Genomic DNA, 19,256 nt, shown 5'->3' with positions numbered 1-19,256 from the left:
CGTGCCCGGGCCGTGGCCAACGCCAATGGGCTCCCGTAAGAGGGAGCTCACCTAGTGTTTGTACGGGGCAGCCCCTTGAGGACCGTTCCCACCCTTCCTGTAAATAACATCTGTAAATAAATGTTTTTCAGCAGCAGCGGCAGCAGCGAACTTTTATTGTTCAACAAAGCACAGGAGAAATCTCCCACCGGCACCACCTTGCAGGTCAAAATGTAGCACTTGTTACACACTACGGCTACGACTACGAGGGACGAACGGGGTGCCCCTTTAAGGAGCTTCGCCCTAAAACCTCGTAAACCTCTCCTTTTGCGTCTCGCCGCGTGCCGCTCCTTCGAAGAACTGCCAGCCTTTTTTTTTTTTCCAGCGCGTGGTGTGGTGACACGTGCAGCCAGCGTTGCATGGCGCGTTTAGCTTGGCGCGTTTGGCTTGTCAGTTGGTCTGGCAAAATTCATAAGAGCAGGAAGCGGCGCAAGATTTCAGTAGATGCCTAACAACATGCGGCAGTATTAATCAATATTACAAAAAACATTTTGTCTACCTGTTGCAATATTGTTGCAGAATTGTTACTAGGGGATCGATAACTACGCATTAACGTTAAATAAAATTCAGCATGCGCAATGTTGATGTCACTGCTCCTTTGACGCCAGCGAGTACAACGATAACGTTTTGTATCCCTCTCTGGATGGCAGGAGCAGCCCACCTTTCTTACATCACTGTTTGGTAGAGTTACGCGAGACTGCGTCTGCTGTAGTTAGCTACAAGCCTTAGCTTGTATAACAATACGATTTCTTGCTATCGCATTCTGTGCTTTGCTATTGTGATGAAATGCGTTTTTTTTCCGGTATTTTCCGGTATTTAAATGATTGTGGCTAAAATATGTTTTTTTATTTAAACATCTTACAGTCTAGTGCTACGCGAACGCACCTGTGCCCCCTGCCTCGATGTTTTCCTGAACAAAGTGAGGGTTCCTTTCTACGTGCAAGATCACTTCTCCTGTTTCGAGTATGACGTTTCCCTTTCTCTATCAGAGTATCGCTCACAAAATTACTCACGTCAGTCGTTGAATTCCTAATGTCTATTTTTGTGTGCTTTCGAAAGCCCTAGCTTGAAAAATTGTGCCAATGAAGAAAATTCGAAGCCAATGAAGAAGAAGAATGCCTGCTGCGTGGTGTTGGGTGATTTCAGTTTGCTCGCTATTTTATCCTCAACCATGCATTTCTGACTTGTTCACGTCTACCCACGACATGCTAGAGTCGATGACTACCGAGGCTCTCAGCTTGGAAGACGCCCGTTTCTTCTTGTCTCTTGAAGAGACCCGCTTGGACCGAGCCGCCGCGCATTACCAGGTGCGTTTCATTAATCACCCTCGCATCGGATCCGACACGGCTTTGAGTAAGTTCATCTACGCTTCTCGCCTGTACGATCTGTATCCAGACCTCACTGCGACAGCGTCTGGCGACGCGTCTTTGGAGCCACTGTTTTCGGCCTTCGCAGCACCTTCATCGCGTGAGTGGTGGCCGGCTGACAGCGACGTCAGGGGAGTCACCGATGGCCTATGCAAACTACAGCGAGTCTACGAAGTGTCAGTCGCACGAATAGTGTCCATGATTGATCGTCGGCTACAGCCTCTTTTGCCGCGAGACTTCATCATAGTCGCAAGAGGCTGCTACGCAAAAGCGACGCACGGTAACACAACAGCCTGGTCTGAACAAGCACTCGCTCGAGCACGGTACACGCAAGGTGGCCTCAGTAAAGTTGAGTTTGGGCTTTCGTGGCTTCAGGTCAACGACGCAAGGCGCGCGGCCTTGAAATCAAAGTACCAGCACCTGTACCCTGCCCCGCCAGAAACTGACGTGGACGAATACAAGCCAGTGTGCGTGGAAAAAGGTGATTTTCGAACGACTAAGGCTGAACTCACTTGTGTCCTGTGGACTGGCGATGGAGATCCTCGGTTAATACTTGCGCCACTCAAGGTGGAAGTGTTGTCCCAAACGCCTCGCGTCGTGGTATTCGCCGACTTCCTCAATCCGTCTGAACTGGCCTACATGCAGGACTCTGGGCGTACAGGTTTGCAGCGAGGAAGCATATATGACTGGGAAAATCCATCAGGAATAACCAGTTACAGGCGCATCAGCAAGGTATCATTGCTTGCATTATTAGTTTATAGTTGCTCCCGTATAAACAAAATAAATTCTTACGATAGCACAAAATAACAGGCCTACAACAAATGTAATTGTCTTCAGACCAAATGACCTTATGATAATCAAGCTTAATGTTCTGTCGACAAGTTCACAATGCTCACGACATTTCTTGTAGGCCAGTTTAGGCCGGTCTAAATTCACGCAGCTGAGTTTGGAGTTTTATGTATTTTGCTTTTGCTGATAATGTTGATGTCGCTGATGCTATGGTGCCTAGCTGTTTTCACGAAATATTGTTGTTAGTGAAAGAATGAGTGATGAGCGTAATTCAAATTGTGAGAAATTCCTGCGGAAAAAAGGCTTCGCTCATTGTGAAATAGGCCAGTTATTAGCCCAAACATATCAATGCAACACTGCTCATCAGGTTGGATCAAAGAAATAAGCTATATCTTTAGCGCAGATTCACTGAGTGAACAAATATTTTAAAAGTTGTTAGGAAATAGCAATAACAAGTGCATGACGCATGCAAACGCATAAGCGAAATCAAATAGATAGCAAACCAGGACTCTCAATTTGATGTTTAGATGTGTTCGAAAACGGACCATTCTGGGTTCCCGACAGTAGCAATGTACAGAACTTCATCAACCAAGATATCTTTACGAAAACCCCTCCCTCCTCTTAATAAGTTATGGGGGACCGCAACCTTCTTCCTTTTCTGGCCACGTGCATAGGCCTACACACACTAATAATCTCCGCGGAAGCTTCAATTGGCCCCGGGAAGTTAGGGTGGTGCCGCCTGAAGGGAGGCCTGGGTGACGTCACGGCACGAACTCTTCGATTCTCGCTTGCACACGCCTACATAACAATGCGCGTTCGCTTCATGTGCTGTTCCGCTGTTTGCGCTTGCTTTTTGCTTGCTTCAAGCTATGGGTGAATGACGCAACCAGAATCGATTATTTTCCTGATAAAACTATAAAAAGTTTATGTTTGGTTATGTGCAATCGCTAAAGGTGCTCGCGCTTGGTCGTATATAGCCGAATATGAAAGAGGTGTGCAGGTGTGTGTCGTACTGATGACTCCTAATATACGTTTTATTACTGCTAAAAGCAGCCGAATTCCAGGTTTTAAAAGCGAGAAGAAGCTTTTGCTTATAAACAGCAAACTTACTACCGCATGATGATGTCGTGAATTTGAGACGCAAGACGCGATGTTTACATTGTTAATTTGAGTTGTTCATGGGCGATTCTTTTAGGAGATAAGCGGATTTTCTCTCCGTCAGTAGTATTTATTTCGAAGTTATTCATGTATGTACGGAAAGCACTTTTACTGGTGTGTCAAGCACAACCCTCGCGTGCTTTGTGAAGTTTCGCAAGATATCTGCGATGCACTTGCCCTTCGAACTGCCGCCGCAGCTGTTGTGTCTTTTCCCTCGTGTACTTGCTCACTATCTCTGTCGTTTTGTTTCATGCTTCTCTGCTTTTAGTGCTTCAATTTACTGAAGTTATTCAAATAAACTGCGGTTGAAGTTAACTTCCGAAATTCTTCACCATTGATGTCTGATTCTGTCTTCGTGCAGCATGGTAGCAACGGTTCTGACGTGCATTTAAATACCAGTTTAGATAGCCACCTCGCAAATTATTTTCTTCGCAAAAATTACCTGTAGGTAGACATGAGGTGTAGAACCAGTCATCACCTCGTTGAGACAAATGATAAGTATTACTTGGTCATGTTTCTGAGTGCGCCATCACGACTTTCTCGCGTTGAATTAGGAAATGGTCACTGTCAGTGGTGCTCCCACGTGAAGAGAACAATACCATTTGAGACGTGGTGGTAGATCGGGGCAGCATTTCAGACGAGTCAGGGTATACTACTGCATAGCTCCTGGTGACGATTGAGAAGAAATCAGTGCATATGTTTCAAGTGAACGCATATATCAATATTTTCGGAATTGTGTGTGTGGCAGTAATACTTCATTTTACTTTCCGAATATGGAAAGTGACTGCCTATCGAAAACAGAATCAAGGAGAGTGCTATTTGCAGATAGTGCAATTCTGTCAAGTCCTTTTGATTGTTTCCATGTGCAGGCGTAACTTACACTCTAAACTGCGATATATATTCAGTGAAGTCAAAGCATCCGAATTTTCTTTGTCATACTTGAGCTCACATATGTTTTAAACACAAAGTGTATGCCCAGTTGTAATCATGTTCTAACACCGATTTCTAATGCAAGGGGTGAAAACAACGAGCGTCTGGCGGACCTGCATCACTGTTTTCACAGCAGTGGTTTTGTTAAGAGGGTTGGCAGCCCATACTAAGCTTAATTACGACATCACTTTGCTCCTCGGATAACTTTCACTAGCTGTGAAACTTTCTACCTTGTTCTTTGAGAGGTTGGCGTCTCGGAGTAAAGGACTTGTCATCACCGTATTGAAAAAGAGCGGTTACATGGTGGACGCAGAAAAGGCGTCAAGCAGCGGCGGAGTAGGTCAGTCTTCGTTGGGACGTGCCATCACCATGACCGCAGTGACGTCAGTTCTCGTTCTCGGCGCTAAGAACGGTTCAGTGGTCCATACCGATGAGACGCAAAGACGCGCACACCATACAGACTTCCAGCGAAGCTTTCAATCACACCTCACACTTAACTCGGTATATCGTGCTTGAGTCCAATGAAGTAGCTTCCATAGTTTGTATGTATGACATCTGAAGTACAGGGCCCGATGGGTCGTTGAGCAAGAAATGATTAGTGGAAGGTAAATGAAATGTCAGCGTAGAATGGAAAAAAAAGGAAAATCAGCCTACTTCAACTTTTGTTTAAGACCGTCTATACATTACATAAAAAATGAAATACCAGCTAATCAAATTATTTTACTGACAGCCCAGGATAAAACAAATAAACTAAACCAACACGTATTAGCTTTGCTCATAGACCTTCTCTAAACTAGGGTTAAACAGATGAAACAACCATCGTATTTTTTTTCTTTAGAAAAAATTTATAGTCCAGGCTTACGCTGAATATGCGAATTTTGGTTTCTGTATAGCCTACATTATATGAAACACAAAACACACTCAGCCGTTTTAAGTTCTTTGATTATTTGCATTCTTTAAATTGTATCTAAGAAAGGTAACTTGAATATTGTCAACTTTTTACACATTCTCAGTAGATTTTGTTTTCATGAAATAATAAATATATATAAAACTTTTCTCCAAGAACCTCATAGGTCATTTATAGTAATTGTATTTTTGTAAGAAGAGTATTTCATGGTGCACTGCTGATCATGATTAAGCCTGATCCTGATTCAATTGTTAAAATTGGTTGACCCCTTGGGTACTTTTTGTAGAGACGTCAGTCGTGATAGAAAAAATCACATCATATCTACAGAGTGAATGATGATCAGTGGGGCGAAGCGCCCGTCCATCCATCCGTCCGAGTGTCTCTCTGTTCGTGCATGCGTCCATGCATCTGATCGCGTATGACAATGCAGACGGCGTGCCGGTAACACCGTCAAGACGCAAGCCAAGGAAGCCGAGCGCAAGCGTCTTCAACGCACCCGCCGGTGAGCTTCATCCATGCCCCACCAACGATCCGCCACTTACAGCAACTATCCTGTAGACTAAGAAAGGTACTTGTTCTACGTGCACGCAGACACAGGCCGCGCAGCAGCCAATCAGAGAGTAAAGGTGCAGTGCCATCTAGAAAGTCACCAATCAACTGCAGTTTGTATGTACTTCTATGAGACATCGCTGCCTAGTACACTGCTCGAAAGATACTGTCTTCCTTTGTTTTTCGTCTCTTCTTCTCTCAGTTACCAGTGACGCAAGACAAGTTTACACTAAGGCACCCCTGGAAAAAAAAACTTCGACTATCTCCCCGAAGGGAACCCCAGTAAGATGCGAAGAAGTGGCGTTGTGCACGATCGCATCACGGGTTGAACGTTGAACAGCACTAACTTCGATGCAGCGGTGAGCGCTGGAAGATTAGTTTGAAGCGACGGCTGGCGTATCTCTTCTTGGTGATCCGTACAGACTTGTTTCAACGCGTTCATTAGGTGCGTGTCACGTTTATTGCGCTTGAACCAACAAGTCGGCGGCCGCAGCAGGTGTTGCGGGCGAACGGACGCAACGGCAGCGGCGGGCATCCCGGCGTCCGCACGGCAGCCGAGGAAGAGAGTGACGCCAGCGCGCACGCTGAGGGGAACGTGCCATCAATGTGCAGAGGCGACATGACCTGCTTCGCACCGCGCCAACACCTGCGGCGCGTTCATACGGTGGGACAGCGTTGCACAGGCTGGTCAAAAAGATGCTTCAACGGCGTGGTAAATGACTTGAGGAGACATATTCCTGAACAGTGTATGACCACACTCAACAGTACAACACTACCTCAAGGCCCCTTTGCTTCGAGCTATTTTATCGGCCGTGGTGCTCACTGCGCCTCATAATAATTGAGCTGTATATGGTCTGATAATTACAGGTTATTCTTGAGCACCTTCTTGTCAGCCACCAACAGACCTAAACTCACGAAATTATGTTTCATAGAAAGCTACTCTCCTAATCATCCTTTCGACTCATGTTCTCACTGTACATTCTTCCACGTTTATCCTCCTCCCCTCTCTCTCTCTTCACCGGTACTGCGCTACCTCCACGTTCTCGTTGACCTATCGTACATTTTAATCAAAGGCTCGGTTCTGAAGTGCCAGGGTAGTCAAAAAATTGAAGGTGCGGCTTAGGTGCCCACACTAGCATCTTTGCGAAGAACAAGCAGCATAGAAAACAACGAAGCTTGGTTACCGAAAGAAAATGGCAGCATATCCACGGGGTGCATGATGGAGAGTGGGGCGAAGCATCCGTCCGTGTATTCGTTCTCACTTCCGTCCGTCCGTGCGTCCATCCATGCGTTCATCTGCCCGTCCGTGCGTGCGTCTGTACGTGCGTCCGCACGTTCATCCATGCGTCCGTCCATGCGCTCGTCCACGCATCCACCATGCGTCCGCTCATGCGTCCATCCGTTCGTGCTGCCATCCATGTGTCCAACCATGCATCTGTCTGTGTGTCCATTCGTCCATCTAGTCAACACTCCAAGTACAACAATCTCGCATCTTTTCATTATATATTCCGCATATAGAAGCACCGCCATCCAGCAGACATTCCAAGGACTAAACGAGAGGGGGCACACGCACACTTTCTTACGGCTGGCGCTTCGTGTTTACTTCCCACCTTTGACCACCTCGAGTTCATGGTATATACTAGTTCACTGTATTCATGGCACTGTGGCCCAACGCTCGCTAAACCTTTCTAAAACAAAGGAGGTTACGTTCAGCAAGTATAACGTAGCAACCTTTTCTTGTCAGATACTGCTCAATGTACATGCCAATGGCTGCTAATGGGGAATGAGAGACAGAAGAATTTGGCTTTTTGTTAACGCGAACGCTGCGATTTTTTTATTGTTCAACAACGCACAGGAGAAATCTCCCACCGGCACCCCCTTGGAGATCAAAGCGTAAGACATGTTACGTACTACGAGGGACGAACGGGTGCCGCTTTGAGGAGCTTCGCCCCTAAATATCAGGCCACAATGGCTAAATAAGTCCTTATATGGCATGTGGCAATATGATTATAAGCAATGATGTAGGGAGAGACGCAATATACGTTTCTATTCCCTCATGGTTTTTTACCGCACTCAAATGCGCACCACTGCGTTTCGGCCGCATGCGAACGCTTGAGCTGTGCATGGGAAGTCAACCCCTGCGCTCGAGCTTTGCAGCACAGTGCCGTACCTGCTGAGCTACCACGGCAAGTGATACTAAGAAAAAAACGGCACTGAGCAATATTTTCCTGTTTGGTTCTGAACGCAGGTGTCTTGGCTATGGGACACTAAACACCCTTTCCTGAATTCACTGGGTCGTCGCATCAGCTTGGCTTCTGGACTCTCTTTGGAATCTTCCGAACCTTACCAGGTGGCCAACTACGGTCTCGGTGGACACTACACGCCGCACGACGACGCCAATAGCTTCGACCAGATCGCGGATGAGTGGGACACGGGCAGCGGCAACCGTGTGGCCACCATGCTGCTCTATCTGACAGACGTCGCGTTAGGTGGTGCCACAGCATTCACCCATCTGAAGCTGGCCGTGAAACCTCGGCGTGGCTCGGCACTCTTCTGGTACGACCTGGCACCGTACTCGGGTAACGACGGACCCATACACTTTTCCTTCTGGCACCAGAGGAAAACATTGGAAGTGCTTACAAAACACGTCGGTTGCCCCGTTTTGTGGGGTACCAAGTGGATAGCCACAAAATGGATTCGCGAGCGCAACAATGTGGTGGTACGCTTTGATTACCCTGGGTAACCGAATACCTATTTAGCGCTCATCGTTTTTACTAGTTCCAAGTTCCACGGGATCAGACAACCAAAAACTCTGCACTGAAGTCCAGCATCTTTTACTTTTGCGTATTACAGGTGCCAGCTTTAAAAGAAGGACGCTGGTCATTTGTGCAACAGCGACAAAGACGTGATCAATTCCCGGTGTGCGATTCCCCAAGGAAGAACAGTGCTTTTGCGCAAGAAAAGTGCTACTCAATCTACGAGATCACTCAAAACCACTGATTGTTTGCGATATGGCCTGTTAGTTTTCTATATTCCTTTTAGAAAATAAAACTATAATAACAAAGTTTAGCATGTGGGGAAGTACTCGCTGTGAATTGGTGTTTGTGGTATCTTGACTTCTTTTGTGCGTCTGTGTTTGCACTTCCTATGTTTTTAGCAATAAAACATGAAAACTGATTTTAAATGCGGGGAATTTCGTAGTGGCACTTACTCTCAAATCCGGCCTCGGTGGTGGCGTCGGTAACCCCAATGCGCACACTCGCGTCTCATGCAGCATGCTTGCGGATCGTGCCAACTGTCTCTCCTCCATCCTCTCTCGTCTAGCAAGGCCAACGCAGGCGGCGTCTGCATACGGCAACAAGTTTCTGTGGCAGCACAGCCAAAGCTACGTGGGTGGAGCTTCTGCACATGTGTTACTAGGCCAAGTAGTTTGTTTTCGTGCGATTTCGGTTTCCGTTTCGCAAGCGCTTGCAACATGTACTTTTTCACACGACCACCATGCAATAAATGCTAGATTTGTTCATAGCCTCCTCTATAACTTTGTGCCCGAGCGGTCGGTCCCTCAGCGCCGTCCCCCGAGCTATTATGGGATGCGAGCGCTCCTGGCGGAGCGCCGAGGCGCAAAACGAGAGAATGGATGGCAGCTATGGAGAAAAAACCGGCTTTGAGTAACTACCGAAAGGGCAAAAATGAAATAAAGAGGGAGGCATTTTACGATAATTCAAGGGGAAGCGCTTTACTGTTTGAAGCGAGATCGGGTTGCCTTAGAACGCGTAGTTATAAAGCAAGATTCAGTAAAGAAGAAGAACAATGCACATGCTGCGGGAAAGATAAGGAAACGGCGGAGCATGTTCTGATTGAATGTGGAGATATCCACCCAGGTGTACGTTTGGGCACGAGCCTACAGGAAGCCTTGGGAGAGCCTCGACAGGGGGAAGACGTTGCTCCCAACGCCAGATGTTGCTGCACTAGCAATGGTTGGTGGCTATATTGCAAGAACAGTCCACGAAACCATTTCCTGTGATGAATGCTTCACTTTGGTGACTAAACCAAACACCTCTGCGCCATCGGATGCATTAATTAGGCACCAGGACAGAGGTGGACTCCTGTATCCGTCAACTGAGCTCGTAATGGTTCTAAATTCTCTAAAGAATTACGCGGAAGTTTTCCTCGCAAGAGCGAGAAAGATGAATCAGCCACTGAAGGCTGCCGTTGACAACGCCGCGCAAATACTACAGAAACGTGACAAACTCAAGTGCTCGACCCCGGGACATCATAAAAAACTTTTGGAGGTTGTGCTCGTGAAGTTTCTCCGCCCACTTTTTCTGAACTTCGCGACGAGTGTGACTGACAAACACGACTTGGCAAAAGATTTTCATGTCAAACCATTGTCTCGAAAAGTGCTCAAGCTTTGAGCGCGAAATCAAATAACAAAGCTCACATTGCATTCTGCATACAGTGCTTGTGTTAAAAATTTGGTGTGTGCGCACTTCTTAACGTATACGCATAATCCAATGCAATGTAGACGGTTTCTAGACCGTCATAAACGCAAGCGTGCATAGGCCGCGTCGTCTGCTGTTATTATGGGATCGGTGCGGCATCTGGCGGCGAGCGCCAAAACTATAAGGGACGGATGGCGCGTATGTATTTAGCGCTAATGCGCGGGCACAAAAAAATATAGGAGGCTATGATTTGTTCGAGAGGCAATAAATAAAATGTTCAATTTTAAAGTAAAAGAGCACGAACCTTCTTTGGAGCGTTGACATTTATTTTAGAAAAAAAAATGACAGATCGCACGTACAGTGGCAATCGATTACATGCGAAGCACGAATGAGCAATGTTGATATGTCTCTTTAAAATCAGCACAACGATACAATGGGGAGGTAAATTATGCCGTACATGACTTCCATTTCATGATTATCGTGTTTGGATGTACCGTTTACTTTGTCATCTATTCACGTCACGTGATACCAGATTTAGCATTTTTAGAGCTAGCGAAACGGCCGCAAGCACGATTTGAGCGTGGTATGTTGTCATGTTTTTACATGGCACGCATGTCAGGATTATCATGTTTGCACCATTCGTATACTTCGTCATTCATTGTCGTCACGTAACACCAAATGTGTTATACGTGGAGCTTGCAAAATGCCCGCGAGCGCATCATGAAGGGCCCAATATACTCCATTGTAGCGTTGACGCGCGCGCACGCTGGGCACAGCGACGCTACGTTAGCAAAACGCGAGCACTCCGTAGTCTTATGCCAGGCGCGACCACCGTCCGTCGGCGCGGCTGGACGGCAATCAGCGAGAAATGCGACATGCTACATTTCGTGCCGATGCGTTACCCAGGCAAGACTGCGTCTTCCTCTTTTCGTGACGAAGGGACGCCGGACGCGCTGAAACGCGCATGCATTAAGCAACGCAGCATGGTGCGCGCCTGCGAATATATGGCAGGACCGGTGCCGGGCGTGGCAACGCCGGCGTGCCCCGACAAAATTAACGCCGGTGAGCACGCGCACTGCGTCACTTCGAAGTGTATTGGCGCCTTGTCTGTGGCATGTAGTCATGTTTTCACATGACACGAATCTCATGATTATAATGTTTGCACCAGTCACATACCTTCGTCATCCATTGATGTCACTTAATACGAAATTTGGCATATATGAAGTTAGCGAAACGGCCGCGAGCGCATCATGAGCATGGCATGTAATCATGTTGTTACATGAGACGCATCACATCAATATCATGTTTGCACCAGTAACATACGTTCATCATCCATTCAGTACAAAAGTTTGTTTATGCGTAGCTTGCAAAACGGTCGCGAGTGCATCATGAGCATGGCATGTATTCATGTTGTACATGACACGCATGTGATGATTTTCATGTTAGGGTGTGTCGCTCGTATTTGCCATGAAATCATGTGATACCATACTAGTTTTGCAACAAGCAATGTGAACAAAACCACCGCAAGAGCTGCAAGACCATGAAATGTAAGTCATGACATTCATGAAATACTTATCATGATTTTCATGCTATAACTAGTCAAATATGGTCTTCATACAGCCATGGTATGCCGCACCAAGTTTGATAACGATACCACGCTCGAAACGGCCAGAAGAGCTAGCTACAAGTCGTAGGTGGCAAATAGAAATATAGTTGATAGATACGATCAAAGTCACCGAGGTTCGCTAAGAAATGCTTTGCATTAAAAAGAAAAAGGGTACGGTCGAGCAGGTACTAGGCGACTGGAGCAACGCAAAGCCAAAAAATAATTCCCTCTATTTCAGTGCATGCTTGGTCAGCATCATTCTTTACCTTCCTTTAGAGGTGCAAAAACTTTCTCAAGACCCTCATGCGATTTTTATGGGACGCGAAGGCATCGGTAGGAAGCAGAAATTTCGGCACCGATCAGCCGTGAGCGGGCATCTGACTTTAGTAAATCCAAGTGGATGAAACGCAATCTTTCCTCGGCGAAGACTGCTGTGTTTGCACAGTCAATGGGGTAATATACAGGAACGCGTGTGCTTCCCAGGCAAAGCGGAAGGAACGACTCGCTCCGTTGACGCCAACGGGAGCGGTGTTACGGTACAAGATCTTCAGCGTTGTCTTATCAACAATAACAGGCAGCTGAAAGACCGACCACGTATGCAACGCAATTTAGGAAAATGGTCACTCGTTTCAGGTAAAATTCTTAATCGCACTTTTTCTTCCAAGCAGCTGGTGTTTCTGTAGACTGGTTGGTCGCCAGTGTCGCTATCAAGGTGGTAATAGCAATTAGAGTCCCACTTTCACTGATGGTATCACTCGCACACAACTTCTCGGTGATTGCATGTGCGGAAAGCAAAATATTTCACGACGCACTACTGTCTTCGTTTCTCCCTGCTTGATGAACACCTATCACCTAATGAACACGCACTCAAACTCACTCACAAGCTTCGAGGTGAACTTGCTGCAACGGAGCGACGCCATCGTTGTTTACCGGGACAAGGAAAAGGTGAAATGGCACCATAAACCCAAAAAGAAAACTAGAAACAGCAAAGAACAAAAAACCTACGTGGGTGATGCTTCTAAATAAAAATGCAAACAATTTTGAATAATATATTAACATCTTTTCATTGTATATTTTACATTACGCTACGCAGTATACAAAAGTTAATGTTCGTGCACTACATGCAGAAGCCTAGTGAAAACGGGCGTGCGTGGGCTTCGTAGGCTTGGCTGTGCAGCCACAGAAAGTTCTCGCCGAGTTTTAATGTTCGCTGGCCTTGTAGGCACTGGATCACACATCAGCGTTTCACCACTACCTGAAGGCAACGCTTCTCCTTCATTCAATAAATAAGAATAATAAAAGCGAAATCGCCATTAAGCATTTCAAAAGCATACCCAGACCCGCAACATTTTCGCGACTCCCCCACCTTTCTTCGACACATTTGCTCGAGCGCTTCCAGCGCAGGATGCGGGCGGCTTTTTAAATGCGACTGCACTTTTGAGCCGGGATCGTCAGGCATCCGGCATTGTCTGCGGCGTCCACGGCACTGCCTCTCCCATAGCAACAGCTGCCAGCGCGCGCGCTTAATCTCTCCCCTAGCAACCCCAGCATGTGGTGCGAGGGATAGTGGTAGTGGTTAGAATGAAGAGGAAAAAGGCACCTAATTTCTGTCTGCCTTCAGGCGACACGGTGCAGTGCCTTATAGGGGTGGGGGGAAGAAGGGATAAAAAGAATAGAAGGAAAACAGACGAAGAAGTAGACAGGCAAGCGACGGAAAAAAGAAGGAGATAGGAAAGTGGGGATCCGGTCGAAGCAGTCCAAGGGCGGGGCGCCGCAATGCGAGAGCTGCACGGCGTCAGGAGACCGCGGAGAGCGAACCAGTCAGCGGGAGCTACGCTGGCGTCGGAGATCGCGAGAACACAACCGTCCAGCTTGAAATTCTGCGAGCGAATCCCGAGGGATAGTAGGAGACGGTAGGTGCAGTGCTTTGCCACTCCTTTTCTCGTAATTCGCTCTCACTCTCCTACATGCGCCCCACTTTCCCGTTCACTCACGCCTCACTCTCGACCGTTCGCTGGGTCGGCACCCCTGCATCTGGAAATGTGTGCTCGCACTGCATCTGGAAATGTGTGCTCGAGACGCCGTTGTGAAACGCCAACGTTGAGCCGAGAACGCTGTCTGTTTCATTCACTTCATAGTACTTTTGAACCGTGCACGTTAGCTACTGAGCTGGAAACGCATACCATGTTTCTCGCGTTAGAAAACGCCACGTGCGGCAAACGGCGCTATTGGCTGCACAATGAAAAAAAAAAACAAGAAAACATGACTCTTCTAACGCTGGATTTTCACGTGCGAAACGTCGTTAGAAATGCTACGCAACGCATTAGCATTTCTTCACGATTCTCTTCACAAAGCGGGGGGGGGGGGGGCATTTTTTTGTGGCAGTCATCAGAGTTGAATTTACGTTAATTGTAGATAATGACAGTCACTTCACTTGTGGTGTTGTTTAACGAGTACTGCAAGCTTTCGGGAACTGAAATATCCAAAAAATTAACACGATATTGATTGCCAGTTTGGGTCTATTCTTTTTATGCATGTTTATGCATGATGCTAGCATAATGCATGTTTATGCTTTTTATGCATGTGTATAAATGCACATTCTTTAGAGACTGTGGTGGCCAGTGAACGTTTGCACTACGTAACCCGTGCAGTTTCACAAGGCGTAGTCCTCAGCCCTATACTTTAAACTGACAGAGTTAAAGAGTTTGTTTTGCCGAAATGCTGGTGTCGGCGTCATTGGTTGTGATTGAAAAGTCATCATCTGGTGCGCGTTGAAAAATCAAGAATGACGCAGACAAAATAAACAAATAATCTTGGTCAGAGTCACAGAGCCCCTGGTCTTCTATGCAATAGTGAAAATAACTTCAACTTCCTCTGCTTAAAAATGCAATAAACGTAGCGCGCGCAAGCCGTGCATGCTTTAAAAACGCATGAATGCCGTACACATGCTTCACAGTGCAACATGTAATAACAGAGTAATAATGCGTGGTGCAAGCGTACATTGCGCTCGAGCCTCAGAACTCGTAATCATGACCTAATGTTTAAACGCGGGCCACACACTACAGAAGACGCACACGTTGCTACTCCCTTCCCTAACGACTCCTAGTGGGTGCATAGAAACTTTGAAAAGATTTCAGGCGAAAAATTGCCCATGGTTGAAAAAATACTACCAATTACACAGAATGAAACAGTATGCGAAAGCTTTACTGACATAAGCCATTTGAACTCTTCACGCCCTGGGGACAGCATATCACTGTTGCGTTAACCTATTTAAGGCGATGCTTCTAGCTATTTTTTTTTTAACATTACGCTCCTTGGTCTTCCATCTGAGCTCCCTTACGCTGTCAAAATCAGCACCTGCGTGAACGATAAATGCACGGGTACAACTAGAACGACACGCCCGCAAACGGGAGCAAGACTTCAACACTCCACATAAGCAACATCAAAGTACTCGCACCTTCAACAGAACAGCCTGCTGCATTGATGTTTACAAAAGAAACCAGTGACGTGGTACGGAATCTTCGCTGACACAACAGTGGTTCTCGCCATAGGCGCGCAGGGTTACCCTTCAGGGTGGAGGTGAGGGGGGTGAAGGTTCCCCGAAGTGCCCTCCCCTCTCCCTATCATCTCGATGTATAGGGCTAACTATGCGGCCCCCTCTCTCGAGTCACAACACCACTCCTTCCTGCTATGTTAATGCGTGAAGCAAACTTAGCGCCCCCCTCTTAGGTGATCAGGGAAGGCAGCCACCCCCCCCCCCTGCCAGCCTCGTGCACACGCCTATGATTCCTGCTATCATAGTTTAGATATTTGGGTGTTGTTATTGACCGTAACCTCTCGGTCGAAGCATGTCATGGTGTAGCGAAGCAAATTGGTCTACTTTTAGACTTGCTTCATGTTGTAGCTGTAATAATGTGAGGGCCCTCGGGAAGAGGCTTTCGGCAGGTGTGCCAGGCATTCTTGTTTTATATCTACACAACAGCTCACCAGTGCTTTCACGTATGCGTGCTACTTGCACTCATACGTTGAATGACATGCAAGCGGGTGTGGTCCGAGCATGCCTGGGCTGCATGTGAAGTACAATATCAGGCACCATAAAATATATCAAGACGTAGAACACCAGTCACTATAAAAATTACGAACCAACCCTATAGAGCACGGTTTCTTAAGGTGGTTCTCATGGAACCTAGAAGTTCTGCAGGCCAGCTCTCAGGGTTGCGCCAGCTGCTGATGAATTTTACATGGTTCCACTCTTGGGTAGTGAACTCGAAGTGTGATTGAACTAATAAACCTCTAGTAATCACGCCCGAGTGTCCGTAAGTATGTTTCAGTGCATAAAAGCAACCAGTAAACTACACTATGCATCTCGCTAGCAGCTTGTAGCCAGCCAGACTCCGAAAATGGGCTGCGTGGTTAAGCTACTGAACTTGAACTTTGGAGGCCTGATATAACCCTCATGTCCATTTCTCATGTAGGAAGATAGGTGGCGAAGATAATGGCAGTGCACATTAAGTAAATATAAGGACAATCATTATGAGTTGTGCATTTGCGGTGTGGCGATATCCAACGACAGCCGTTTTTCTCGCCTCCGCTGGTAAAGCTTGTGAAGCGTCGAAACAGCTTATTTACGTCTCGTCCACTTTGCGGCGTAAACGATTTCCTGTTTCTCTTAGGAGCGGCGAATAGCTTCTGGATTATAAACACTTCAACTCAAAATCGTTACAGAAATACATTATGATGCGAAATCGGTATATGGAATACGCGGGGGACATGCGAAAAACAGGCTATAATTGCTGCAACACATGTGCACCGCAACAATTAACGGTGTTGTTGACACTGCGTGTATTATAAAAATAAAGCGTGCTAGTAAAGAAAATTTTCAGCCTTGGCAGCTTTAAGGCATTTTTCCCCTCAATCCAAAGTAAAACATTAAAAATGACAGTGATATTGCATATGATAGATCATGATCACGATGTGGGATATGCGAAATGGTGAAGCATGCTTGAGATATGTTAGGTAGCATCTATCCGGGCTGTAAAATAAAGCATTTTATATTCAACAATATACCGAACCATCCCACTGCACACGCTACATAAACGGGCACATGGTGCTAACAGAAACAGTGCATGCTCCAGTATGCACCACCACACTTCCAGCACTTCGAGCGCTTCTTAGTGTACACGAGCGTCAAAGTGGTCAAGTCAGCGCCCCTACCAGTGCGACCCAGCTATTTCCCTTGCACCCAGTGAAGGGCCAGTAAATGTACCAGTGTCTCCAGCGTGTATCAAAGCCAAAAAAAAGTATTGGCGTCACACTGGGGCCGCCGTTTTTTGCAATATGGTATTCACTTTCAAGTACTTCAAATGATAAAAACAACAAAAGAATCAAGATAAGATGTTGAATGACAAGGCGCCTGGGAACGATGTGAACCCCCTCTCACGCGTTTCCGTTAAATATTAGGTTACAACGTCTCCAGTGTAGGCCTCACTAGTTCTGAGTGAGTAGTCATTATCTCGTGGAGGACCGGAAAATAAGAATATCAAACTCGAGTGAGAATTGAGCCCAGCCTATATGCCTGCCATGCAAGTGTTCTTCTACAAAACTACGCTGATGTTTGAACCTTCCTCGGAAAACAAAGATGCTACATGAATTCGAAGCAGAAATAAAAGTCCCCTTAGCACATTCCGTATGGCTCAAGCGTAGAATCACTCCAGGCATCAAAATATGTCAATGAAAGGGTGTTTAATAAGACCATCTATTACAAAGCGCTCACATATATTTCATAATCATCAGCTGTGAGAGCATCAACAAATTGAACAGGTGCGTAAGTTCGCGCATTGCCTTACGGACGCGTAGGGCGTCCTCTGCTAATTCGCAAAACTATGTCGCCATTGGCAAATAATATCCCTATTTGCAGAGCGCATGCAAGGTTATGTGTTGATCGATATGTAGGTTTTCATGTCTCAAAACAACCATATGACTATGAAAGATGCTGTAGTAGAGGGCTCCGGAAATTCTGACCACCTAGGGTTCTACAACGTGAACCCAATTCTGAGCACGTAGGTCCTACATAATTTTCGCCTCTATCGAAGATACCGGGATTCCATCCCGCGACCTGCAGGTCTGCAGCCGAGTACCTTACTTACTAGGCTACCATGGTTGGGCAAGGTTAGGTCGAAATGGTCAATGTTGTGCGCAATGTTGTGCGTTCGTTTGCTTCTGCCATGGTTGAGACATGAACCGAGAACTAAATCCAGGCTGGCCAGTTAGAAGGCGATGCGCATATGCGCCCACTTACAATACCGGCTTCTACTCTATAAGGCGAAGTTCAAGTGCCCAAAAACTTTGTTGTGAAAGCATTTATATACACTTTGTGCTGCTTTTTGCCATCACCGTCGCCGTCATGTCTACACACTTACACACACACACACACACACACACACACACGCATATATATATATATATATATATATATATATATATATATATATATATATATATATATATATATATATATATATATATATATTATCTGAGAACTAGGGGCAATGCATTTGCTCGTTTGCTCGTAATCTGCTCTTTGCCCGACGACCGTAGTCGGCTGTGCCCTGGGCCTTAGCGCACGCGTATGCTTGTAGAGGACAGTTTGCACGTCCTGTGCTTTTTTGCCGAAAATATTGCTCTTACGTTACAGAGCGTGCCTCGTCGTAGAGGCCCTGTTAACACCAAGTCAGTTTACACTTGGCTCTAGAAGTTCCACCATTTCAGCTTTCACTGTGACTATGCTGCGCTTTGCGAGCAGGTCAAGCAATTTTTCAGGCTGACTGACAAAGCCGACAATATAGCTTTGTCAGTCAGCCTGAAATGGCTGCTGATTCGCGAATCACGGTATCAAATCCCGGGCACTGCGGACGCACTTTGATGGAGGCGAAAATTGTCGAGGCCCATGTGGTTAGATTAAGGTGCCCTAGAAAAAACCCTAGGTGTTCAAAATTTCTGGAGCCCTCCACTACGGCGTCTGTCAAGATCAAATCGTGGTTTTGTTACGTTGAACCCAAGCAAATATTGTTATTACAAAGCTTGAAACGTCATGAAATTCACTTTAGCAGCCAATTTGTCAGCTCAAATTGACCATTACCATGTTCGTTTTAATAATAAGCGACACCTAATTAAACCTGCAAAAGTTGCATTTGCTTTTAGTCTTCGAGTTTCACCAGCATCGCCATTGTCACTGAGTGCAGTAACCAGTGTCTAGGGCCTCCATACACCATTTGATGATGGCAGAATGTAGATCAAAAGTTTTTCTATGAAAAATTTGTAGTTGTCTCCAAGGGACGCATGTGCAAGTTTGAACTCGTCAGATGGTATGCTTTTTATGCAAAAGAAAATATAAAAGCAACAAAGTGTGGTAGACAGTTTCTCACTTTCTTTAATGAATTTTTTTACCAAGAATGAATTAGTAGGCTTAT

General features: G+C 46.2%; 1 protein-coding gene across 1 annotated transcript; it reads left to right on the top strand.

The window, feature by feature from the left end:
* Positions 1–1,244: 1,244 nt before the first annotated feature.
* LOC142767869 (prolyl 4-hydroxylase subunit alpha-1-like) lies at positions 1,245–8,482 on the top strand. The gene is made up of 2 exons (XM_075870117.1): positions 1,245–2,138; positions 7,988–8,482. The coding sequence occupies exons 1-2, from the start codon at positions 1,245–1,247 to the stop codon at positions 8,480–8,482; spliced, it is 1,389 nt and encodes a 462-aa protein (XP_075726232.1).
* Positions 8,483–19,256: the final 10,774 nt, after the last annotated feature.

This window comes from Rhipicephalus microplus, chromosome 7 (genome assembly GCF_043290135.1).
Source record: "Rhipicephalus microplus isolate Deutch F79 chromosome 7, USDA_Rmic, whole genome shotgun sequence".
In the NCBI taxonomy this organism is placed as follows: domain Eukaryota; kingdom Metazoa; phylum Arthropoda; class Arachnida; order Ixodida; family Ixodidae; genus Rhipicephalus; species Rhipicephalus microplus.
This window is presented reverse-complemented; position numbering and strand designations above follow the sequence as displayed.

Bases quoted from the DNA above. Each gene is read 5' to 3' on its own strand.
- LOC142767869 (XM_075870117.1), top strand. From the start codon at position 1,245: ATGCTAGAGTCGATGACTACCGAGGCTCTCAGCTTGGAAGACGCCCGT. The intron at 2,139-7,987 runs GTATCATTGCTT...TTCTGAACGCAG, and splicing joins GTTACAGGCGCATCAGCAAG to GTGTCTTGGCTATGGGACAC.